Source organism: Falco cherrug, chromosome 5 (genome assembly GCF_023634085.1).
Source record: "Falco cherrug isolate bFalChe1 chromosome 5, bFalChe1.pri, whole genome shotgun sequence".
Classification (NCBI taxonomy): domain Eukaryota; kingdom Metazoa; phylum Chordata; class Aves; order Falconiformes; family Falconidae; genus Falco; species Falco cherrug.
In genome coordinates, this window is record NC_073701.1 from 91,632,419 (window position 1) to 91,659,295 (window position 26,877).

At 42.2% G+C, this 26,877-nt stretch overlaps 1 protein-coding gene across 2 annotated transcripts; it reads right to left on the reverse strand.

The window, feature by feature from the left end:
- Positions 1-521: 521 nt before the first annotated feature.
- ERGIC2 (ERGIC and golgi 2) lies at positions 522-26,511 on the reverse strand. Of its 2 annotated transcripts, none has more exons than XM_055711809.1 (14): positions 26,469-26,511; positions 20,834-20,979; positions 17,821-17,929; positions 15,733-15,779; positions 14,702-14,772; positions 13,209-13,249; positions 12,375-12,476; positions 10,790-10,885; positions 8,997-9,052; positions 7,926-8,024; positions 6,623-6,720; positions 3,483-3,645; positions 2,836-2,915; positions 522-2,060 (listed from the first exon to the last, which is right to left on the reverse strand). In XM_055711809.1, the coding sequence occupies exons 2-14, from the start codon at positions 20,937-20,939 to the stop codon at positions 1,995-1,997; spliced, it is 1,134 nt and encodes a 377-aa protein (XP_055567784.1). In that variant the 5' UTR covers positions 20,940-20,979; positions 26,469-26,511; the 3' UTR covers positions 522-1,994. The 2 variants fall into 2 exon arrangements, with proteins under 2 accessions (XP_055567784.1, XP_055567783.1); XM_055711808.1 differs by lacking the exon at positions 26,469-26,511 and adding an exon at positions 23,353-23,517.
- Positions 26,512-26,877: the final 366 nt, after the last annotated feature.

Consider the following 26,877-nt stretch of genomic DNA (forward strand, 5'->3'; position numbering starts at 1 on the left):
TTATGTGAGAATAGAAAATAACATTTACGTTCTGGTACAGAAAGTCAACGCAGATCAGCATCTCCCACCAGCGCAGTCTGTTCCAGGCAGGTAAGAAACAAGTGTTAGGACAAAGCCCAAAGCAGAACCAGGGAAGAAACCTCAGCAGGAAATGCCAAAGAGAAATGGGAACCAAAAATTTACAGCTTTATATTTTCTTGCTTATCAAAGACAAGAGTTTCTCAAGTTGCTGGAGTTCTAATTAGTGTCATTAAAAAAAAAAAAAAAAAAAAAGAGAGAGAGAGAGAGAAAACCCCAGACCTGGCTGTCAACCCCAAGGACCTGGCTTCCTTGAACCTCTGTCTTTCTCAACAGTTGAACTGAACAAAGGTCTTTCCTCACTTTTCACATTTTATTTACTATTTAATATAATTCCTGTTTAGGAAGCCCTTTGCATAACAAATCAGCTACATTATTTACACTGTGCTCATCACCATGATCCAAGTGTCCTGCAAAGCACATTAACAGAAGTCAGCAAAATCTGACAACGCCACGGAGATATTTTTATTTTTCCATGATTAGTCCTCTCAATCGTAATATTCATTCCATGGTAAGGCCAGGGTCAGCATCATCTCCCCAGTATATTATTAAATCAGTTTTGCTAAGAAGGAATCATATTACTAATTTTTTTTCCCTGGTGGAGTAACTGTTTAACCACAGGTGTATGCCAGTAGTTCAGCGGTAAGAGAATGTTTAGTTTCTCAAAGCACCATCTGCATTACAACACCCATTCTCAGTAGCATATTTACAATATAAAACTGATATTGCTCTCTTATTTTACAAAAACCTTCACGAACAATAAGGATTAACTCTGCAGATCCCTTCCTATCATCTGCAGCAAAATGATTCAGATTCCCTGAAGTCACCTACCACCAACTCCACCACTCACTCCTTGCCTGGGCTAGCAGACCTCCCAACTGCCCCGAATTCCACATTTCTACAGTATTTAGCTGAACCAAAACAAGGCAGCTTCTTGCTGTTTTTCCTCCCCATTCCCAGGATTTACACACCACGGCTTACGTACCTGCAGCAGGAGTACCATGAAGGATCCATCAAAGCAATTTCTTTACCAAGAAAGAGGCGTACAAAGTTTCCTGATCTTTTGCTAGGGAGTCTTGCCTTTTATCAAAACTACAGTCAAATGCCTTATTTAAAAGGCTTCTTATTCTAAGTCAAAAAACTGTGCACACTGAAGCCCGTTCTCAAAGTCCTTGGGCACTTCCACATCACCACCAGAAGTGACAGTCTCACTGTTGGCAAAGCAGCTGTGTGAAAACAGAGGAACTACTCTGCTCCACATTGCGTTTCTTCCACTAAAGAATGGTGGGACTACAGAAAGGCAGCGGCTATAACCAACATCATGGCTTGGGCTCCACTTTACTCCCTGAGTTCTCTCTCATCTCCCTCTTCTTCATGATTTTCTAGAATCACTCCCCACCTGCAAGAACAGCACCTTAGCCCCTGGCCCCACCATGAACATGAAAATGAACAAGAAAACCCAAACCCCAGTCCGTACACCTAGGAAAAACCCCAGCTCTATTATTGTCCCTTTTTGCCTGCTGCCTGGCCTTTCCACACATCTTGGGCTCTTTTCTTCTTGGAGTCTGCCAGCCTTCCCAGTCACAGAAACCAGACTGCAAGGATGCTCCAGTGGTCAATGGCAGCCATCACAAAGACATTCAGCTCGACCATGAATACTGAACTGGCAGCAAGGTTCCTTTCATCTCCAGAAGATGGCCCACCTCACTGGTCTCACAACCTCCTATGACTCCACGTGCACTCAGAAAGACAAAAAAGTTACACAAATTGTTCTGTTGGTTTGTTGGGGTTTTTTTGTAAAGGCTTCATTTTTTGCTGCCTGTCAGCACTGTCTCAGCATATTGCACAACATTTTTCTTTATTATAAAAAAATGTCTTCTGTATCAGGCAGGAAGAAAGAAAATTTTATCAGGAGGCTAGTGTGTACTATTCTCTGTCATTAGAGGTAAGTGGTTGCTTGTGTGGCCATCAGGAAGTGGGACCTAGTCAAATAGAAACAAAGTGTTAATAATGGCTTATCAGAAACGGAACCTCCCCTCCCTCCCTCCAAACACATACTTTCTTTATTCTTGGGCATTTCTTGTATGCTTTTGCCTGGTCTCTCAAACAAAAATTATATATATCTGCTTGCCTTCTCTCCTCACACTCACATAATCTTGCCAGGTGGCAAACTTCAACCAAAACTGAGAGGCAGAAGGTCATTAAGGCTACCTACAGCCTTAAATGGGAAAAATAAAAAGTAAAATAAAATCAATTAGTAACTAGGTGAGCAATCCTACCAGTGCCCAATGAAGGGAAAGGTAAAGACTGCTCAGCTCTTTCACATATCTTGGCAATAGCCTGTCAGGCTAATCAGTGGAAACACTGAATCCCTGCAGCACACGGTGCCTCTTCTTCGGTCAGCAGGCCAAATAGAAGAAGAATATGTTAGGGAGACTGACGAGGCCTGGGAAAATATGTAATTTTTGTAACAATATGAAAATAAAAAGAATATAGCAAGAACAACAGAGGGAATGTAGCAGAGAAACCTTTAAGAGACTCTGTTTCATTAATTCAGCTTCTTAGAAAACACCTTGCCTCCTTATGTCTTAGGTTCCCCAACTATTTTAAAAAGCTGTTTGAATCTCTGGTCACATGCATGTCAAGGGGAACGTTTATTGCAAGCGTCTTAAATTTTGCTGGGACAGAGTCCCAGAGTTGTCCTTATCATCTATCCTCAGGTAACTGTGTCACTTATTTAAAGGAAGTTTTTCTTACTGATGTGGATCTGTTAGAGCCCAGTCTGAAACGGCAAAAAATAACTTCTGCTACAAATCTTCCAAAGCCATGTAAAATTCCTGCAATGTCAAACAAGATCTAAATTGTAACAAGTAGCAAAACTGTATTTACAGAAGTATTACAACAAAACTATACACGATACTTAAATGGGATACAGTGCAGTAAACTGGTATATAAATCACTGAGACATTAAGATAAAAAAGGAAACGTCAGGGGGAAATCTAACATTCTGAAATGCATCAATAAAAGCAAAACCCAAGCTATCCAAGCAAATGTAGTTCCCTCTGCCCAAGCTTCCTGGGTGAAATTAATTCTGTGGGACAGAAGTATCTATGTGGAAAGGCAGCTCTTAGTTCAAGGTCTCTTTACTATGCTCTCTTCAGGAAAAGAAATAACTTGTAATCAAGACACCCTATCATGTCTTGACTAAGTGAATCATGACTTTTCAAGGTAGTTTATTTTCTTTGAAGGAGCAGTATATTGACAAGGTACACAAGGAAAACCCTTCCAATTATTTCAGTGGAAAAACTAACAACTTTTGGCACTGATTTAGCATTGGATCCCAATTATTGGAAACGCACGGAATATAAGAATCAGAACTTAAGAGGTAAAGCACTGATAGTTACCTGTAGTTGAAAAAATTCCCCCAATAATGCCACAGAGCCTCACTAAGAACTGCCAGAAAGGCATGTGTTCTTCTGTCACCGTCACCATAAGTGAACTGATATCATATTTCATGAATATTCCTGACACCCCATGGCTGCCAGCTGCATGGTTAATTACTCTTTCCTGAGAGAAGAGAGTGAAACACAAGTTATTCACAAGGAAAACAATCTTAACAGACGTGATGACAAAGAGCTACTTCATCAGAGCTAGCAATCAACAGGAGACCATCAACAGGGAACATCAAGATAACTTTGGCCAGTACCTTCTAAAAGTCAAACATGATTAAATATTTACTTTCCTGGTCACTTGTCTTCTGTGCTGCATGTCAATGTTTATTACCATGCCTTGGTCTATCCTCTCAAGATTTGCTCACCCGGTCCTTTATACAAGGATGTTTATAACAAGGTTGCTTTTGGTACCTATGACTGTAAGTGCCACAGTCTTGGTCTAGTCCGTGAACTCAAATGAGTGCACTGGTCTAATACAAAGCCCCAACTCTTCCTACTTTATGTCCTATTAATCACTTAAATCAGGATGAGACCTTCAGGAGACATTTAAGTTGCTGAACAGCCTTAGCTACAGCAGTTTTCCCACGGGGTGCATATAAATCAGAGAATACTAGATTGGAAAGGAGCTTAAGGATGATTTGCTCCAACCTTTCCTGGCAAAAGCACAGTCTAGACAAGATGGCCCAGCACTCTGTCCAGCTGAATCTTAAAATTTTGCGTCCAACGTTGGGGAATCCACCACTCTCCTGGGGAAATTATTCCAATGGCTGATCATTCTCATTGTGAAAAATTTCCCTAGAGGTAACATTTACCCGTTACCCCTCATCCTCTCCACATGACCCCTTGTAAAAAGGGAGTAGCCTTCTTTGTAGCCACCCTTTCAATACCGGAACACAGTGGCAAGGTCTCCCCTAAGCCTTCTTTTCTCAAGGCTGAACAAACTCAGTTCTCTCACCCTTTCCTCATATGGCAGGCTTTCCAGTCCTTCAATCATCTCTGCGGCCCTTCTCTGGACCCTCTCCAGCCTGTCTGTATCTTTTTTGCATAGCAGGGACCAAAACTGAAAACAGCGTTCCAGGTGTGGGCTGACAAATGCTGAGTAGAGTGGGATAATGACTTCTTTATTTCTGCTGGTGATGTCCCTGTTGAAGCAACCCGGGATCCTGTTGGCTGGCTTTGCTGCAGCAGCACACGGCTCATTTATACTGAGCTTGCTGTCCACCAGGACCCCCAGGTCCCTATCCACACAACTGCTCCCCAGCTGGGTAGATCCCAGCCTGTGTTGCACTGCTGGATTATGTTTTCTCAGGTACAAGACCTTACACTTGCCGTTGAAGGTTCTTGTTAGCTCACTCTTCCAGCCTAGCAAGGCCTTCCTGCAGGGTGGCTCTCCCTTCCAAAGCGTCTACTTCCCCACTTCGTTTCGTATCACCAGCAAACTTCTTCAGGGTACACTTGATCCCATCATCCAGATCACTTACAAAGATATTAAACAGTGTTGGTCCCAACACTGATGCCTGAGGGACCTCACTTGTGACAAACTGCCAGTTTGAAAAGGAGCTTTTTACCACCACCCTCTGGGTGCAGCGCAGATCACCTGTCCAGACTGGAACCCATCAGCTTCTCAAGGAGGCAGCTCTGGGAAACTGTACTGAAAGCCTCGGAGAAATCCAGGTAGACAAGACCACTGCTTGCCCCACATCGACTGAACAGGTTACTTTGTCATAGAAGGAGATGGGGTTTGCCATGCATGATTTGCCCTTGGTGAATCCACGCTGGCTTTTGCCAGTCACATGCTTCCTTTGATTTGTGATAGTCCCCAGGAGGGTTCTTTCCATAACTTTCCTAGGGACTGAAGTAAGACTGACGGGCCTGTAATTTCCTGGATTCTCCTTTAAGCCCTTCTTGTAGATGGGGGTGACATTAGCCTTCTTCCAGTCTTCTGGGACATCCCCTTATCTCCATGACTTTTCAAAGATTATGAAGAGCGGCCTCACAATAACATCAGCCAGTTCTCTTAACACCCTCGGGTGAATAACATCAGGGCCTGTCAGTTCGTAGGGGTCAAGCTCCTGTAAGAGTCCACGTACCAACGCCTACTTCACTGACCATGGCTCTGTGTTTGTATCAACCTGGATTTTTGTTCCCAAGGCCTAGGGCCCAACAGTGCTGGTAAAGACAGAGGTGAAGGAAGTCCTGAGAACCTCTGCCTTTTCAGCACTGTTAGTGACAAATTCGCCTCTCCTGTTTGACAGTGGGCCAAAATTTTCCTTCTGTTTCTTCTTGTTATGAACCTAAGAACCCTTTCTTGTAGTTTCTGACATCTCTGGCCAATTTCAGTTCCAGCTGAGCTTTTGCTTTTCTAATTGCATCTCTGCACACCCTGGCAATATCGTCGTAGTTCCTTATCAGAAAGAGGAAGCCGATGAGGTCTTCTACAGACAGCTGGAAGTAGCCTATCACAGGCCCTGGTTCTCACGGGGGACTTCAACCACCCTGACACCTCCTGGGAAGACAACACAGCCAGGCTCATGCAGCCCAGGAGGTTCCTGCACAGCGCTGATGACAACTTTTTGACGCAGGTGACAGAGGAGCCAACGAAGTGAGGTCTGCTGCTGGCCCTTGGACTCACAAACGAAGAAGGGCTGGCTGGGGATGTGAAGGCTGGGGGCAGCCTCGGCTGCGTGACCACGAGATGGTGGAATCCCATGGGTTAAGGCTCTGGAAGGTAGGGGTGTCCAAGCAAGCCGATCTGTAATATACATCTATTTCTGGCTGCACCCTTTCCTCTAACTGGTACAATGGAAGAAAAGATAACTTAGGCACCAAAGCTTTTCACTTGCACCCCCAGGGCTTTGTCGCTTTCCTTGATTCTGCCCAGGTTCCAGCCTGTGGTGTCATTCATGCCTACATGAAACAGTAGCAATGTAACAGAAATGCAGAAGTTTAACTTAAATTAGACCAATGCTATTTTTTTCCCCAGTGCATACCTATGCACAAGGCATAATCCACTACTTTGATAGAAAAAATAAAAATAAAAAGGAAAAAGATCAACATCTTTCACTGTGTGGTTTTCTTTCACTTGTACTTACCCTTTCTGTCACTGAAAATTGATGAGTTTCTGCTGAAATTTTGTATGTATGGAGTTTGGTTGGCACAACTGTGATAAAATATTGGAACATCTGGTTGTCTAGAAGAAAACAAATCTCGCTGTTGAATTAAGTAAAGAGTCAAAGACCATCTGCGACATTCAGAAATAAACCAAAGAAATCATATTTAAAACAGTTAATCAGCTAAGCCATTTATACTAGGGACATTCTTCAAGGAGTCCCAGCACTGCCAAGACTACTTCAGCACCATCTGTGTGAACAAAGTTAATTTCTGTGGGCAAGCCCTATAATCACATTTGGACTCTGAGAAATTCACATCTTACCCACATAATAAAAAGATTAATTAAGGTCAGGCCGCTCACAGCTTCAAATACAATACACAGATTGTGTTTTCCAGGGCACTAGAACTGAACAAGTTTCACACAGTCATATTTTGCATGATACATACATCTTGACAGTTGTTTGAATATTTTAACCACTGAATTGTCTATACAATGCTGGAAGTCCTTCTAAACTGTTCATGGGTTTTCTCTTGATTAGATGTATCTTCTAGAGAATTCTTCTGGAGCAATCAGCATACTTATGTATCTATGATTGCTCTATCTTCGTGCAATTCCCTAAAAGAACAAACACTGCTAGACTGAAGCAATTTGTTTCAACTACACTAAACCATTCTGGCTAGAACAGCCAATGGACTGACTGACTTTGAGACAACAGCATCTTTAGAATGTTCTGGGGCTTCACTCATGGGGGACGCAAGCCAGAGGATGAGATGTAGATAGCTCCATAAAGTAGGTTACTATACGCCTTAATTTATACATGAGGAAATGAAGTGATACACAAACACTTCCTGTAGTAGCCTCGCAAAAGGCACTGTGGAAGTGACAAACTCAACGCAGGAATAGAACCCAAGATTCCTGATGCTATTTTCTTTAAACCAAATCTGACTTACTTTTCCCCGTTATGACAACAATCAGATCTATGAATCTCCACTGTAGCATACTGCTGCAAAATCCTTTGCATATGTTCATACTGTAACTTCAACACAATACAAATCTGGAAGAAACTGCAAATCAACCTCAGCAAAAGAGCAAGCGATACTGATACCAAAAAGAAACTGTGCATTTAAGATGCCATGTAGATAACTGAACAGTGCATTTACTCACTACCAAATTCAGGAGGACAGGCTGTAAATCACAACAATCATGAAACATGATAATATTTTAAATGTAATGATTGGAAAAATATAGAAAAGAAGATGCTTTTTTAAACACACAACACTTACGATCTGATGCTATTTTTTCTGTTCCATCCAAAGGGTTAATAATTCCTGGAATAAGCTCTCCAAAGGACAAATGATCTATTCTGTGAGAGAAGTTATAGGCTGAAAGACAATACAGAAGAATGACAAAACATTTTAAAACTATGAGGTTCTGTACTCAGAGAAGATGCACCTATTTCTCACACTGGAAAAGATGCTAGTTAATTCTATTTTAAACACTGGTGTGCTTTTCGTTGGATTTGTGCCCATGACTCATCAATATCTCCATGAACACGTTTCAAACAAAACTCAAACCAAAATTTTTAACCCAGAAAAAATTCAGTTTCTCTAGAAGAGAACTACTAAATCAAATTATAACTCTATCTGAATCAACCCTGGAGCTGAAGAGAGTTAAAATTTCACGACAGGAAATTTCTAGTTGGCCAAATACTTAATGTTATTCTACAGTTTGGGTTCTTGCAGGTAATGGTATTAAAAAGACTAAAATTTCATGAATTAAATGTACAGAAGAAGCATAAGGCAACTTCCAAGTTACATTGCTGATTTTACAAAGGTATTTAATATCTAGAAGATTATATACTTGTGTTAACATAAATTCATCGGCAGACATTTGGGGGTTTAACCAATACCAAGTTTATTTTTCACAGTAAGTCACTCTTGCCTCACAAGCAGCAGCAATATGCATTTAGTACCTAGACTCATAACCTAAAAATGAAGTTTCTAAGGACAAAGGTCAGAAATTTTTAGCCTTCTAAAAAATATTTTGCAGGAAATAGGTACTTTGGACTGAAATACAAGAATTTCATGTGGTATCTGTGTTACAACAAAGTACATCTGAGATTCCTGTGTTGTCATTACTGTAGAAGCAACCTGAAGATAATACTAATAGTGTTAAATGTATAAAAGTAAGTCTCTGCCAAGGTGGAACACTGCAAAAAATACTCTTTGATTTCTTCTACAATGCAATTGCCCAGCTAGAACATCTTTGCAACGGCAACCTATGTTAACATATGAATTAGCAGACAGCAGTCTGAATGAAATTATATTCATACAGAGATGACAGAAAGAACTTACACTCATGGCTTACAAGGGCTGCCAAGTGTGCATGGCCTCGAGGGTGTGGTATTGCCCTAAAGAAAGCAACATATGTTTTATTAAAAAATGTGTTTAATGAATCCACACAAAAGAAGCATTTTTCCTGAACAGGACTACTTAGAAAAATACCTCTCCCCCTCTTATTTCAATAAATACTTTTTATATATGTATATATAAAATACGTGTATATATGTACGTTATAAATGTATAACATATATACATGTAAATATGTTATATGTATATGCTTTAGAACTTTTACATATATAAAAACTGTGTGTATCTACATAAAAAACAAATACAATCTTTTTATTACTGCCCAGTAGAGAGAGACTGAATGACAAAGGTACAGGAACGTTAGAATCATGAAAATCCTTACACAAAACTAGCATCTTGCATTTTTTAGAAATGTCAAAAACACATCAAGTCACTAGACTACTAGAAAAGCCATCAAGGCCTACGACATGAAAAGCTGCAGAACTGCTCAAGTGACTAATGAAAACTTGACTGTAATTGTTCTATGACTAAGCAAGTTACCTACGCTCTGTATTTGTTCCCTGACTAAGCAAGTTAATGTTCTGGACCCTTGTTCGCAGACCTGCAAACAAAGTACAATGCAGAGGCTGGTAACAGTGCGAAGGGCAGGGGAAATGCAACTCTGTCTGGAAAGTAGAGCAGTCTCTCAGCCACACTTCACACCTACCAGTCCAGCCAACAATGCAAGAAACTTTCCCTACTTTGCTTAAGTTAAATCATTACCAAATGCATGCAAGTGTTGGACAAACAGAAGGTGGACAAAGACAATGAGATCTGTCAACACGGAACACAATAAGGGCAATAAGGTACAAAGGCAGCCAGTGAAAAAAGCCTTAAAAAAAAGCCTACAAGAAAAGAAAGAGCAACTTAGCAGAAACACAAATGTAACAATGAGCAAAAGGAAGCAAAGGAAAGCAAAAGATTATTCAAGGTTGCAGAACTAGAGACAGGAAGAGAGAAGTGATGGCAGAACAGGTAAAAGGCTGAAATGATCGGCTCCAAGAAAGGCTTAAGAAGTTGGACATCTAGGGGCAAATCAGAGAGGTGGTACAAGACCAGACAGAATTGACATTTGGAGAAAGAAGCACACAAAAACAGCAGCTGGGATTACGTGTGGATAAATTAGAGAGTACAGATCGCACGCTAAGATCTCTGGTGACAGAGGCTGCAGGAAGACACAGCAGAACTGAGAGCACAGAGAAAAGTTAACAGAATAAGCTAAAGCATTGACAAAGCGTATCAGAAAGTCTCTCCTCAAATAAAGATGAGCTGGCATTTAGCTCCCAAACGATGGCTCTATAACTATGTTATCTCAGCACTGAAATGGCACATATCTACACTTCATCAGGGTTAGTGAACTGTGTACTAACAGAAAGGAAAAGTTTGGACAAGCCCGAAGAGTTGAGGCAAGTACAAGCAGTCTACTCCACATCATATGCTTACAGAGGACCTATCTGCAGGAGTTTTCATCCTGTAAGACACTGGAATCCGTAGCCACTACATTGCATGTAACAACACACTGCACCACACTTTTTTAGTAACTTATGAATAAATTTGGTTCTAAGTGTTCAAGAAAAGGTACCACATGGAAAATAATACCAATCATGTGTATGGCAAGGTTAATAAAAAGTCATTAACTGAAAAGCGTAAAAGCATACACACACATAGACATGCGTGCACTACATATAATGTAGAAGGCAATTCTTTTGTTTTATTTTCAGGAATTGAAAAGAACATACTTGCCCACAGTTATGTGAAAGTTCCCTGCCACTTTATTGACATAAAGATGACCATGAATTCTGCATGCATCTGGAGACTGTAGTGAATTATCTTCCCTGTTTAAACAAAAACAACATCAAGACCACTTCAGAATATTCACTAACAGAAATAACAGCAATACAGTTAGACTTCTTTTTCCTAGCATAAAAATATAGCACTATCATCTACCTCTTTTTATCATGTTCTTCTGGAATTACAGCAGGGATGATGGAAGGGAGGGAAACCAATAAAGGTCAGTCTGATGAAACCAGTAAGCTTTTGTTCATACTTGTATTCAGAGATCTGGCCTATAAAGCTAACTTATGATATCTGAACACGAGAACAGAAAACATAAGACCATAAGTATACTTCGCTGCCCCAGGGATGTTTTTTTTCCAATTACTTCTACCGAAAATGGGTTCTTGGGAAAGTTTTAATGCTACAATGAACAGAACAAAATACCTTAGTCACATTAACAACACTGTAGCAAGAACAGCTTTCAACATTTATTTTTCATGAAACCTTCCTCTTCCCACACTTGTTGGGATCTCCACAACTCAAAACATATTTCCAAATCTGCTCCTTAGAGGGAGATGGAAAAAAAAAAATGTATTTTTTTTAAAATCACTTCAAGCCTAAATACCACCTCAAATACTACATTAGCAAGTATCACAGAGGCTTCGACTTAATGAATATGAAAACATCAGCTAAATGAGAAAAAAGATTTTTTGAGCCCTCTTCAGCCTTGCCTTAGGAAGAAAGGATGTATTTGGTCCTCAGACAGGGAGATTACATCGGAAGTGCATGCAGCATTTTTGGTGTTTGTTTTATTTACAGTTTGCTTGTTTGGGGTTGCTTTCTTTGTTTGTTTTTAAGGGGAAAGGATTTTCAGCTTTCACATATAAAGTGTTCTCCTCTAAAAAAACCCAAAAGCAAAACAAAACAAAACACAAACCAAAAAAGCCAACGAAAAAAAACCCCAAACACATAGCATTTTGTGTGTAGTTGGAATAAAGTGAAAACAGCAAGGTTTCTACACACAATTTTAACAGTGCCATCTTAGACCATGTTTTTGTTCAAAGGTTCATTCTATTAAAACCATAAAGTTTTAAGTCACAGCTAATAGCAGGACCTTTTTTAAAAGTTGCTGGACAGAAAACTATTCTTTCATTAAAAAAAAATACTTCAGTATTGCTTTGGCATTACTAATTCACATTAAGAAGGAAGCATCAGATAAAACTGACTAAAAGGTGTGTGTGTATATTTATGTGTGTGTCTGTATTATGTATATATACACACATATGAGAATACACACAGAAAACCCAGAAACCTTCTTCAGGTTAGAAACTCCACAGGTTTTCATAAAACAACAGCTCTCCAAAGCAAGTATTAAGTATATTATTTTAAAACGCAATAAAAAGCAGCAAGGTCTTCTTTTCTTACAACCTTATCTTCTGGGGGGGTAAAAAAAAAAATAATAAAATCATAACCACAATAAAATGTGAAGTCTAATTAAATAGGGCAGGGGGAGGGGGAACAATGACACAAAACCCCGATTTTTCTTACCGTGGTGGCAGTGCTGTAGAAGCACTTTTAAAAGCACTTTTGAATATCACATCTTGAAGAGAGTGTTCTTCCTGCAGCCTACTCTGAATCAGCTGCAGCATCCTAAAGTTTACATAGACAAGTGTGAAAGCATGCAACAGTAAACAAAAAATAACTTCACAATTAATTATTAGCTTCAGTTGCAGGTTATAAATCAAAAAGTTAGCAGGGTTCATGTCAGTATTAAAGCGATACATTAAACTTTGAGAATGGCATTTTATACAGAGCTTAAAGCTCCGGTGTACCCAGGAGTGTATGACCAAAATACTAAAACTAGCCAGACCCCCAAATAAGCTTCAGGTTCTATTACAAACTATCACTATAGCAATCACCCACGCAACCAAGCTGTTCCCCTTTAAACCATAAATAGTGTGTCAATTCAGTTATGTGAAAGACTCAAACTCATTTGCTTTGGCAAGAATGTATCTATTGGTTACTATGGTTCAGCTTTGACATTTAGATACCAAGCTATTGGTGTTACCCATCCGAACCCATAATTACAACTTGTGCTACCAAACATTTGTTTGGAAACATGAACTGAATGAGTCCATACATCTTGGCTTGCAACTGCATGACCCAATTCCACAAGTACGTCCAAAGCCAGTTTTTTCCATAACAGGGATCTCAAGTCATGAGAAAAGCAAAGTAAATTAGTATCTTTCAACAGGTTTGCACTCTTCAATTACCAGCAGGAGCTGTTAGACCCAAACAGTTCTGTCTTGTGACTCTGGTGTACCTCAAAGTCACTTCCAGTACAAATACTACAAACCATACACATGCATCTCAGTGATTTACCTTTGCCATTCTTTTTGTTGTGGGCTGAGCTCAAATACCACCTGAAACAAAAATAACACATCTGATAAAACATGCAGGAAGCATTGAAGTCCCATCCATGAAACCCAGAAAAGAACTGGGGTGTGGAAAAGAGCGGGCAGCTACCATCAACTTCACACTCGGTACCACGTTCTGCAGTTTATGAAAGGACTTTAAATAATACATTTAGTCTTAAAAGTATGGACATTTCTGCCTCTTCCCCCCCCAGAACTGCTCACTTGTTTGCATTTACAACTTCAGCATCTTTTCTTAAAGCTCTTGTAACTTGGGTCAGCAGTCTCTGCCCTTCTAGTCTAACGTGGGCTAGAAGAAGCAGTGAGTGGCAATTTAATTCTAAGTGATAACAGACATGCACAGGTTTGATGCATACAGCAATGAAACAAGCTAAGGAGCAACCTTTGAAAGACAAAGGTCCAGGTGCAGATTGTTTATCTCTAGGGCCATCCTACACTGAGCACTACTTGAAGACAAGCTACCAGACCTGCCATACTTCAATCAGCACAAGAGTATCACCAGTAACATCTGTGCACCACATAACACAGATGTAATCCAGGCAGTAAATTCAATTGCAATTAGTGCTCAAACATACCAAGAACATCCTCACTGGGGCAACTGCTAGCATGCAGCAGCTATAGCAGCACGGAGATGACTGTCCAGACAAAAAGAAGCAGCGTTCCAAGAACAAACAAACAAAACCAAGCCCCTTCCCAAGTGCGCCCTTCCATTCAGCCATCTCCTCCTGCTCATACATGAGTAGGAATGTGGACAAAACGTTTAATTTGGACTACCGTTCACTTATTAGAGAATGTAATAATTACAGCAGGAGGTTACATTCCCTAATAGATTTCCTGTAAATGATAGATTACTTTCATACAGCCTAATTACTTCAAAGCTTATTGTATATGCAACCAAGACAGCTTTAAGAGCACAAGCTTACAGTTCCAGAGCCTTCAGTTCACAATACAGAAATTAAAAGGATACTAACCCAACTTAGAATCTCTAATGCCATATTATAAGGCTATCATGGTGACTTTCTACCCCTTTTTAGAACCATAGTATTCTAGTTAAAAAGCAGCTACATCAATTCTCTTTTATAAGAGCTCCGATAATTTTCTTTCTGTATCAAATACTGTTAGCATTTACCCCTAGAATGTGCACAGGTAAAACCACTTAGCTGTAGAAATCCCTAGCTTGCTAAGAAGCACTGATCTAGGAGTCTGCTGTATTTGCAGAGAGTGAACACCCAGAAATCCTACTGCTAGCCCATTTCCCTAGCAGATTCCTGGGGCAAGTGCTGCAGACCTCACTCAAGCATCAGGCAATACTCAGGGAGGTTCTGTGCAGCCCAGATGTGGGGAAAAAAAACCGCACAAGCAAGCAAACCAGCCCAGCAGTGCTTTGCACCAAGTAACGAACAATTTCTTTTTTCAATAAAAAGGTAAGAATCAACTTACTGGTTCATAGATTAGCCCATCTGCAGAGGCAACCATTGTTTCTGCTAAATCCAGAACATCAGCCCCCACATCTTAAACAGGGAGAAAAATATGAAGTCACACAGATGATCAGAAGCAAACAAAAAAAAGTTCAAGTTGAAATGAACAGTACAGTAGTAAATTTTCAGTATAAGTTACTGTTCCTTCAATCTATCTAACCTTCAACATGAACTAAAAACAAACTTCAGACTTGCATATTTTCTCACTGACGTAACACCTACAGAGATGTTGTATGAACCACATATGCAAGCTTTCTAGGATCTGTTATGCATAAATATATTTTCCTGTTTCATAAGCACTGAATACAAACCAAGACTAGTCAAAACAGAGGATAAAGTTTTATTTCTCAAATTAAAAATAAATAAAAAATAATACAATCCCCACACTGATGAACCATACAATTAATACAAGGTTTAACCTAGCCCAAAAAAGAAAATGAGTCCTGAAGATCTGCATGCTTTCCTGGTAGAATTAGTGTTCTCTCTCAGTTCAGGACAACCAAAACCAGTCCATACAAATATTAGTTCATTAACTAAATGATGTCAAAATAATAATAAGCATTGCCTTTAAATGGGAAGGCATCCATATGTTCATGAAAAGGATCAAATTACCTGATGGTTCCAGTACTGTTAAACAGTAGACCAGGTTAATTTATTTATGAACTTGGCAAATATTAAGAGTTGTGATAAATTCCTGCTGCTGAATTGTGTCTCACAATGAGCTTTTAGAATATTCCAGCTAGAGAGAGACAACAGATCCTTCTCTTTCTGACAAAGCAAAGTTCTATGAGATGCAAATGAGATGGCATAAGTACTTTTCTTCACATCTCCTACCAATTCTTTAGTGAGTATACACCATCAAGATCACTACATGCCATCAGGATCAGAAGAAATATGTTAGAATATTTTGAACAATATCCAACTATTGCAAGCAAACAGATACTCTGAAGAGCCTTTAAAGTGTTTCAAAACTTTCACTGATGGAATACTTACATTGACACCTCATGGCAACTGTAATGTCAATATTGATTCTTAACTTACTGGAAAGTAAAAAAAAAAAAAAAAAAAAGGGTAAAAAGCTAATAAGTAACATTGAATGTAAGTACCAAGAGACATATTACTAAAATTCTCAGATTACTTGCAGAAACACAGTCAAATAACAAAATTTACACCAACAAATATAAACTTAAGCTGTTTGAAATTTGGGTGAACCAAGATGGACTTTTAATTATTAAAGCACTCGTAACAAGAAATAAAAGCATCACATTTCCCTGCTGAATTTTACTATGAAACACCTAACAAGATTTTGTGTAAATATCACTGGCCCAAGAGTTTGTTGGTCTCTTTACTAAGAATGTATGGTTTTCAATATTTTAGACACATTTTTTTTTTCCACAGAACTAGAAGAGTGCAGTAAATTCCACAGAATGTGGTGGACAGGACAATGTAGGAGTTACAAATCTAAACCTGAGTAAATATTTGAGCACCTTCTTCCCATTTTGTCCTTAAGACAGGCCATTGCATTTCCAACCCTAATCAGAATTTCTCAGGACAGTGACATTCAGGATAAGGCTGAGAAGCTGCTAAAGCCAGTTCCCAGGAAATGCTGCCATGTCATAAAGATCATTGGTTTTGCCAGTACTGCTTCTGGAAAAAGCTCTTTTCCCAAAAATGCTCCCATATTATAATAGTAAAATGCCTTGTATGCTAAGATCTTTACCCTGAATGTTTCCATAACAAGGGGAGGTAAAACATACTTGTTCTTATCAGGGGAAACAAAAAAAACCACCCAAACCAAAACCAACACCCAAAAAAACTCCATCACATCAAAAGCCTGATTGTGTGGCATTCCTCAATATTGTGGATGTATCCTACTGGTTTTCATGTTAGTTTCACAAGTCATTTAAACTATAATGAATAAATCCCCTCACTATAGTCATATGGTCCTATCACCTCCAGGGAGTTTCTTCTGGGAGCTTAGCTGACCACTACCAAACCACACAAGCAAGAGATTAAACAGTGGCTCAAACTTGGGATCAGACATGGTCAGCAGACAGGAGAAAGAAAAGCAGCTGAAGTGATACCAGTCTCCATTGGTTTAAATTGTCAAGCACCACAGGCTGAGTGATTAACTCACAATCAAACTGGAAAAACTGCAGCAGGACATCTCCCAGCTCCTGTAACTGTCTCTTAACTGCTAGACTATCCTTCCTGTGTGATAGCTTCACGAGGGAAATAACCTAGTTTAGTAAAGACCTGAATGTCAAACTCCCTTCTGTCTGACGGGATTTACTCTAACTTGAGTTTTTGATGCATCTCTTTCATTTAAGGTTCGCGTATTTTTTATTTTTTCATTGAAGAAACCTTTGGTATTTCTGACGTACAAGGCATCCAATTAATATACGTATCTTTAGCTTGTTACCACAGCAACCAGTCAAACAGCTTTTAAAGCTATTTCTGTTCCAGACACATGATATTTAAAGGTGTTCAGTGCACAAAATCTCTATTAACTTCACGTGGACTCATGGGTGCCCGACTATCTCGGGAAGAAAGGTGAACACAGTCCAGACAAGCACAGGAAATCAACAGCAAATGGATTTTCAGCTGATCTTGGGGGCTGTAACTGGAGACAAAGATCAGCAGCAACCTCTAGATATCGCAGCCGAAGTTCTGAGTGCTTACTGTTCACCTCCAGCAGCACAAAGTATAATGGCAATAAACTAACTGTATAAACTAAAGCAAGCATCATGCAAACATGGTGGCTTTACCTAGCTGATGTGGAGTTACATATTACAATGTCCTCCGAATTGTTAGCAAATAATTCCTCAGGGGACTCCTTCACCAACCAACCTATACTATTCTGACTTCTTCATTGCAGAAATCTTAATTTCTCCTCTTCATAGATTCCAGGAAAGAAAAAAACCCAAATTAATCAACCAAAGAAAAATCAAGTTCCTCTAATATGTCATTTTTAATTTCAATCATAAATTGCTTGCAAGTCACACAACCATTTTACATCTATTCTTTCCTGAAATGCAGATAACTTAAATTATAAAAGGAATTATAATGAAGAAAAGTTACCTAGTAAAATCCTTGTCTACTTCATACTCATATTTCATCCATGTGTCCTGGTACACCATGAACTCCATTATAGTCAGGAAAGCTATCGTCGTAAATGCTATCAGAGAAACTGAGTGGCCCAACAAAAAGAAATATAAGTTTAGATTGTGAGAAGTATTATTCAGAAACATAAGCAGAACAAAATTCTAACATTCCAGAATCTGATCATTACCAGTACAATACCAGTATCCATAAACTACTCTTGGAAAAATGTTTTCATATCTACAGCATTTACTTTTACGTAGGGGAAAAGAACAAGTCTGACCTTTGTATCAAGAAAAATCTTTTTCAACAAGTACAGTCAAATACTAGAACGATGGGGAGGTTGTGAAATCCCTATATGGGAGATTTAAGAACAGGAGGAGGATTTAAGATACTCCTCCACATATAAAGGAAAATACCCACAAATCACTGTCAGGGATGGTCTAGGCAAACTCAGTCCTAAATTCAAGTATGGAAGAAGGATAAGGTGCACCTCGAAGTCCCTTGAAGCCTCCACTTGTCTACAACCTAAGTTTTTATAACACATTTTTTATACCTAGCTTTAGAGCCAAGAAGCTAGCGGACAGAAGAAATAATATGCATTATATGCACTGTCCAGTTAGAAGAAGGTGCCTTGATCGTATTACTTGTGTATAGCTCCACAGTCAAGACTCCCACCCCAATTTTTCAAACCCTTCTCCCTCTGGCGATAAGCAACATGTAGCTACCCATTCTACCAACAGCTAAATAAGTGAAGAACTGATTTGAAATTATTTTTAGGAAGAAATCTGGTATATTTTAACGGTATGTGAGTCTCACTTATCTCCAAAGCAGCCTATTCATCACATTTGCAAAGTTGTACAATGCAAGGAGAAGACCATCCTGCTGCACATGTGTCAGAAACACAGTAACAGATGCCCAGAAGCACCTGCTACACCCCTTTTATTAAATCATGGCTTTTGTTAAGTTAAAAAAAAATCCGTTATGGAGCATGGTAGCGATTTGTGCAGCTTATCGACAGTGTATGTTTTCCATGTGCACTCTGTGGAGGATTTCTACAGAGTCTGTGAAGGGCAACTTGAGAAAAAGCAAGCCCATTGTTGATAGGCTTCAACTCACTACACAGTGGTCTACAGGCCAGAGGTGGCAGCAGGGGAATAAATGCACTGTCCTATGGGATCAGAAAAAAAACACTGACTGCAGCATTGACCGTTGCATCGATCAGCAACATTCAAGTTCTAGCTTTCAGCTAAAACTACGTAATGATCACGTATATGAAAACCTTCATGTCAATGCATACTGCGAAAGCAGATGCACTAACGGGTTTATTATTCTGGCTATCAATTTCCTTTTAGAACCCAGCAGGCCAGACCCACCCCAGCTATGCAATAGGAAAGCTGGAGCCATACTGTCTACCCAAAGCCACAAGGAAACAATTAACTTGTAGTTGCTTTCTGGGTAAATCTGAGCAAATTTTTGTGTATTTGTGCATCTGAACTGGAAAATAAAGTCACTGGAAATTCTGCAAGACTGATCTTCTTTTCTGAAGGCTCTCCCAGCCCCAGAGCTGGAGTCCCAGCCTGTTTGAGAGACCGGTACTACTTTTGCAACAGGTGTGAAGGCACTGAAAGCCTGAGAATACAGTCTTGATATGTTTTGCATCCCTGTCACACCAGAAAGTAAGTGTGACACTTCAATCCTGAACAGATCGGGAATACTGTAATTCAGATTTTTATAATAGCATACAATAAGACAATCCTATATTGTCATTTATAAGGTTGCTGGGATAGACCAAAGAATGCTAAACTAACTTCTGGTGCTGAGAAATCCTTAAGGGATCCTTTACCAAAGTGTCATGCAGGATGGTGCTATACTACAAAAAAGGAATTTTTAAGCATTTATTGTTTTTCTGCAAATTAGAACATAAAACCAACTCGCTTGCTTTCTCAGGAACTAACATTAATGCAAAGTTATTTAATAGGGTCTTAGAGATTATTTCCTATACAATAATCCTTTAATTATTAACAGTGCAATTCAGGAAACATAGCAAATACAGATCCTTGGGATATTTACTTCTACAGTACAAGTAGCACAATGACTTCAAAGGCTTATCTGTAGATTGCAATTGCTTCTTGTACTTTTTATTCAACTGAATTTCAGACATAATTGCACGAGAGAGATTTTTGTCCTCCATTTCAAACTAACTTCTAGCAGTTTCCTATCTAACTGCAAACAATTCCAACAGTCCAACAGATGAAGTCACTGTTTCCAGATCAGGCTACCTCTAACCCAACCCAACTTAAAGGCACAATTTTCTGTTCAGATACATATAGAAAAGGTACTTCCTACAGCTACAGCTTTTTGAGAGAAGCTCAAGTGACTACAAAGGACAATATAAGTACATGCCCTGGAGTAAAGTGTTTAGTTCTTCAAAGGGCTTTCCTTACTCTTAAAATCAACTACACTTTCAAGACAGAAAGCATTAGAAAGCTGCTCTTCATCCTGATGCTTAACTTAGTCAGCTCTTAGGCACCTCTGAAGAATGTTTTTCCTCTTTTATGAAAGCATAGAGTTTGAATCCCACCTGTATTTCAGCTCATGCTGACACGGTCTCACCCAGATATCTGACACAGAGAAAAGGCCTAATGAGACAACAAATGAGAAAGTTTTACCACAGCCCTGGGACCGTGCACTTCCAGTTGTAATTGGTTAGAAGTTTTTACAGTGAACCTTTACAATGATTTGCGTCTCACCAGTTTTACAGAAAAATCTCCCTTCAGATGAGCGATGAATGCATCTGTTTGGATGAGGTACTATGTCTTCACTTGAAGGAGATGAGCTCAGTCCACAAAAGAAATCAAGAAACCAATTTTGGCTAATTTCAAGTGATCACAGATACCCATCTTCCTCCTATTGAAGTTTCTATTCCCAGAACATACTAGACTGAGATAACAGCCAACATGAATAATGTCAGCATCTCAGTAAGGCCTACCTGTGCCTCCACTTGCTGAAGTTTCCACATAGCTTTCAGGAACCTTTGGAAAGGCATCCAATTCTTTCATCAAATTCAAGGTCTTCTTCCGATTCAGTCGCCTCATCTTCAGCACGCTCTTCCACCACCTCCTTCATATATTCCCTCTGATTTGAGAATAAATTGTTGTGATTAAAAGACAAAAGCAATATTACTCAAATTGATTGGCTATAATTATAAAGCAATAATAAGTTAATTAAAGCCTAAGAAATATGTCTTGAAGAAACATATGCTAATCAACTGGGTGATCGCTCTTGCTTCAAGAAAACTGTTAAAATTGACCTGGACACTGCTGCTTACATTCCAGACACATCCAGCAAATTCACCATTTAATTACTATGATTAATTTCTCTCTCAATTAAATTCTTACTAATATTGGATATATTTAATATCAAATTAACAAAACCAAACTCAGTCCTGAAGTAAGCTTGCTAAACAGACCTGACAATGCACAGAAGTCACTGACTTAGCAGGGAATACCTAACAGGCTGAATAAACTTGGGGAGGATGTTAAACTGCTCTGGGCTCCTATTTTCAGCCAATACGGGCATGCTATATGCATGCTAAAGGAAAAAAAAGTGCATTTCATATTTTCACACCTGTAGAATTTCATCATAATAATAAAATCAGCAGTTTTTTCCTCTACAAAAACGTCCCCAAAGTAAATTAAGTATCAAATCCTAGCTCCATACTTCAGAAACTTTTTTTGTCCATGACACGATCTCTGCTCCACTTGGAGTTGTTGATATGTTAAGCAGCAAGATGCTGAGAGAAGCAGCCTGCCCAGGAAATAACTGTCTTAAACTGTTTCCAAATCATGTAAATACTCTCACAACCCAGTCCTGCCAATACTCTGCGTGTTTTAACAAGTTGGCACTGCTGTTTTCCTTCTGAGGAAATGCTGCACTTCGCCCAGAATTTCTGAAGCTACAAAAACCATCGTGCATTTACTGTACTCTGAGAATACGTCATACTATCATCCCCTATTTAAAGGCAACAAGGCAGGCAAACTAAGCGATACTGCCAACATGTGAGATGGTCCTCATCATCATCTTGTAGAAAGAGATATTAACTCATCTCACCTGTTTCAAGAGCATATCAAGTCTCCAATGCGTCCTAGTGAAATTATTCAAGAGCTATTCCCTGTTCTGCCCCTCTCTGCTGCTGAGCAGGCTTCCTACTGTGCAATAACAAAGCAATAGGCTTTACTGGAAATGGGAGTTCACACATGAAGAACCCCGATCTATGCCTGCAATTTCCTCACTACACAAAGTCGCTTCAGACCTCAGTGAGAAGATACAGGCACTTGGTGGAAGCATCAGTCAAATAAGCCTGCAGGGACCAACAAAATACTGCACGTGTGGCAGAGGATTTGAAGAAACCACAGTTAAAGTAGGCAGAGAAGATGGGTGCTGAAATTGAGTTTTGGTTACACAGCATCAGGGGTAAAAAAGAAAAAAAAAAAAAGGAAGCAAGGTCCTGTTTTTTTCTACACTACATAACTGTGGTTTAACCAATTACCTCAAATCCACTCAAGAGTGGATTAAGGAAAAGTTGGAAAACTTCAGAACACAGATATAGCAGCTGTTTGGACACAGTGACTGGAGCCGTAACACTCATTAGTAGATGAAACACCACACAGGGCTGCCTGATCCTACACAGACAGCACTGAAGTCACACAGTCAACTTTGCACTGTTTCATTTTCCGCGTCTTCTCTGCGACTGCATGTGTATGGACACACCGTAAAGACGTGCAAGACAAATCCAGAGAGTTTGAGAGCCCTTCACTAAGAAACTTTCTAAATTGTTCTGCACCAGTAAGCATGTGGATTTTTGCACTCTAGCTAGAAGTGCCCCATTTGGTCACGGTTCTGTAGTCCCACGAAAATCACTTTCTGTTACAAACGAGACTGCTGCCCCTTTCCCCCTGCCCACCTCAGAAACATCACATACAAAATGTAGGATCCGTTGCTATGAAAGTAACATGTTATGGATCCCAGAACCAACTACATGGCAAAAGAATCGTTATTACAAGCTAAAAAAACAAAAAAGGGAAAAGCATAGCGTGAACGCCACTGGCGACCCGAGCGCCCGCTGGAAGCGCCCGCAACCCAGACCCACCCGAGGAGCTGGGGCAGCCGCCGCTTACTCGGACAGCCTGGCAGCGGGGCCGGCGGGCCGCGCCTGTGACCCTCTTCTCCCGGACCCGCTCCCGGACCCACGCCCGAGCGCCTCCCGGGGGCATCGCCCCAGCGCCGGCCGCACCCCCCCGCCCGGCGGCCCGCGCCGAGGAGGCCCCGGCAGGCGGCCGCCAGCCCCAAGCCCGCACGCCTGTGCGCGCCAGGCCCGCAGCCAGGCACCGGGGAGCCGCGGGACAGGGCAGGCCGCGCCGGGCAGCCACCGGGACGGGACGGGACGGGACGGGACGGGGCAGGCCGCGCCGGCCGCCTGCCCCCCCCCTCCCCTGGCCGTGCCCCTACCTCTGGCTTCTCTCGCCGGTACCCAGCGCCGCGGGCGAGGCCGGAGCGGGGGGGGGCAGCCGTAACGCCCTGCTCGGCGCCCACCTCGCTGAGCATGGCCGCTCGCGTGGCCCGGCGCGGGCTCGCTCCGCCACCGCCGCCCGGCGGGAGGCCCAGCCCGGCGGGAGGCACAGGCCGACGGGAGCGGCGGCGCCGGCCCGCCCGCGCGCATGCTCGCCGCCCCACGGGCATGCGCCGCCCGCCGCCGCGGCCCGGGGCACCGGGTGCCGCCGCGGGGAGAAGGCCGATCGGCGGCCCCGCGCCTACGGGGACACAAGCCGTACGGGCGGGGAGCGGTGGGCGCCGCAAGGCGAGCGCGGCGTCCCCTCGCTGCCGGCCGCGGGAGAGCAGAGCCGGCAGCAGCCCGGGGCTGAGCCCCCCGAAGCCTCACTGAGTCCCGTAGCCCGAGGGCGCAACGCGGGCTGCAGCTCCGCGGAGCTTCGCGCGCTGCCCCGCAGCCGGTGGGGCGGGCGTCCCGGGCAGCGGGAGCGGCGGGCGGCGCCCCGGGGCGGGGAGGGGAGCCCGGCTGCGCCCAGGCGGCGGGAGCCGGTACCCGGGGGAATTCGTGCTGCGGCGAGCTGCTGCGCGGGAAGCGGTGCTTCAGAAGCAAACTGGAAGAGCCCCGTAACCCAGCCTGCGGGGTGGTACTGGTTTAGAAGCTACGAACGTCAAAGCACGGCAGCGTTTGAGAAGAGGCAGTATTGTATCACGATAACTGTGAAGGAAAAGGCTTTAAGACAGCAGCCTGTAATGGTTGGGAAAGACAGATTTTTACGCTCACAAGCCAGTCTTCGGACCTGATGTGAAAAAGGTGAAAGGGCTCGTTTGTGGCCAAAATCTCTGTTCTCATCCCTGTGTTGGTGGAGCTAAAAGGCACTGCCTCTCACCACAAATCTTGCCCCTCAGTAACAGCAGTGTTCTTTTATCCCCGCATTTTACCTTACAAGTGCAGAAGTGCCCGTGTCCCCTGTGCCACTACCAGCACAGACTTACAAAGTCAGTTATCACAGGGTTATGTTACACTGCTGCCACTGTGCCCGCAAGTTCACGGGTAGCTGACCCAACCTAGACATCTTCCTACAGTTGGTATCTTTTGGGAAGTGCTGACATCTTAGATGACATCAAAATTACTCAAGAAAAAGTGATCCGTGTAAGATTAAAAAAAATAATAATTTAAAACATTATAACCAAGCATTTATATTCATAGATCAGAAAGAAGAGAGACTGAAGACTCCAGTATTTTTTTATAATGAGGCAGGCAAATAAAACTGACACATCCCAGAAACACAGTGATGAGTTTCACAGCATCAGTGCAGATTTGCTCTTTATAATAGTTCAGAGGAAAAAGTAGATCCATGACAAGAGAGTTCCAAGTGGCATGCCAAAGTATATACAATTTGAGTAAAACAACTGCTTGTCTGGGTATCTACAGCATTTGAGAACAAAAGGAACCCAAAGCCAATAAAGTAGTACAGACCCAAAGAGTATTTTTTTTGCTTTTTAGGGATAGGCAGACTGGGTTTTAAGGAAGGAAAGAGGATACAGCCACAGACTCATGTTCTCACTGAATTCTGATTGGTGTGTTTTGATAATTTTTGCAGCTATAGTAACAACTGGATCAGAGAGACAGAAAAAAGGAGGTGGGAGAATGACACAACAGATAAATAACCAGGCTGAAAATATGTTTTATCTGTATGTTTGTTCCCTCATCTCAGAAACAGCAGGCAGCTTTAGCTACACTTAAAACTCTTATTGACATGCCAATGGTTGTAGGGTATAATTCAGCAGCCAGGGATTTCGCTGGCTAAGCTCTATTTTCCCTTGAAACACTCTCAGCACAGAGGCCTGGAAAGAGCAACTGATAGATCTGGTTATTAGCTGTGCATCAGAGATGCTCAACAGATGTTCTCACACAGGCTATGAATTAAAGCAATCCAATCTGCTTGCAGACAAAACCAGCATTAGTTCTCAATGCCGCCTTGAGATGCCTCTTACAGAGAAGTGTCATGGGACAAAACTGCTTGCAGCTTTGCACCATTATAGCTGTATTTTTAACTGCAGATGTCTCCATAGGATTTAATGGGGAAAACACAGCAAACATTTTTCAGAATGCAAGAAAAGTAGAGAAAATTATATAGTGATAACAGTGCATTACAATGACACTATATATTTGACTGTACTGTGCGGAAGCAACATAACAGTGATCATACTGCATCCATCAAGTACCAGACTATTCTAATTCAAACTGTGCTCCTTTCTTCATGCCCCTGCATGTTTGTGTTCTGCTCTCCTGATCACACCTCAGCGGTGGCAGCCTAGAAGCACCTGCCAAATTACCTTCAGGAGCAGAGAAGGGGGAAGAAATCCAGCTGTCAGCTGCAAGCCATGCAGGCGAGCCAAGGGGCTGCCCCTCAGCTGCTGCTTTACACACATTTGTTTCACTACAGTATTTAACAAGATCCCAAAGCACCCCGAGACTCGAGTGCAGTCATCTATGTAAAAATATAACTGCCTTCCCCCCCAAAAAACAGCACTTGTTAACACTGGTGATTTGTGAAGTTCCTTGATGTGTGCAAACAGGGGAAACCCTGTCAGATGTCTCATAGCCATACAATGTAGCAAACCACAAATGAAGCAGAACAGAAAAAAATAAAACCAAAATTAAAAACCAACCCAGGAATGTTAGGCTATGAAGCACACTGATATCAAAGACAGTAACAGAGAAGATGGTAGGCCGAACATGAGGAGCGAACGTAAACATGCAGATTCCCCACCTGCGCTTCACCACACTGCAGCGTTAACATGCTGGAAAGTATATGCAAGATGCACGAAATTAAAGATCTGGCTAAAGCATGTCGAGCCTAAACCCAAGCCCCCATCGTTTGCTGCTGCTACGGGCAGCGGCACAGGTGGCTCACGACGGCTGAAAAGGCACCGGGTTAGCGAGGGAGGGCGAGAGCAGCAGGCCGAGCGGCAGCAGGGGCTGGGGGTCGGGGGCTGCGCGGCCGGGGGAGCCCGGGGGCGGCGGCAGCGCGGAGGGGCTGAGGCGAGGCAGGGGGAGAGAGCAGCCGCTTTACCGGAACGTGAAGGCATCGAGGTGGCATTTAGGAAGAAGGAGGAAATACAGGTGTAAAAGGTAAAATATGGAGATGAGGGGGTGGGAGTGGCTGCGAGGGGGGTGGAGGGCCAGAAAGTCAGTCCTGGGGCCGAGCGGCGAGGTGTAAGGGCCCGGGCGGGGCGGAGGGGCGGCCGCCGGGGCGGTGAGGGTGCTGAGGGGCGGCCGCCATGCCGCGGCGCTGGCGGTGGGCGGGCCCCGCCGGGCCCCTCAGCCAATCAGAAGGAGCCACGCTCGCAGAGCCCAGCGGGGTGGGGCCGCCGCCGCGCCTGCTTAGCGCCCGCGGCGGGGGCGGTGCGGGCCCCACGCAGTCGGCTTCCCGCGCCCGCCCTGCGCCGCCCTCCCGCTCCGTCCGCCCGCCCGCTCGCCTC

Excerpts from the sequence above, each read along its gene's own strand:
- ERGIC2 (XM_055711809.1), bottom strand. The coding sequence starts at position 20,939 with ATGAGGCGACTGAATCGGAAGAAGACCTTGAATTTGATGAAAGAATTG. Across the intron at positions 15,780-17,820 it reads GTAGACAAGGATTTTACTAG|TAAGTTAAGAATCAATATTG; the intron begins GTAACTTTTCTT and ends TTTACTTTCCAG. Across the intron at positions 6,721-7,925 it reads AGAAAAAATAGCATCAGATC|ACAACCAGATGTTCCAATAT; the intron begins GTAAGTGTTGTG and ends GTTTTCTTCTAG.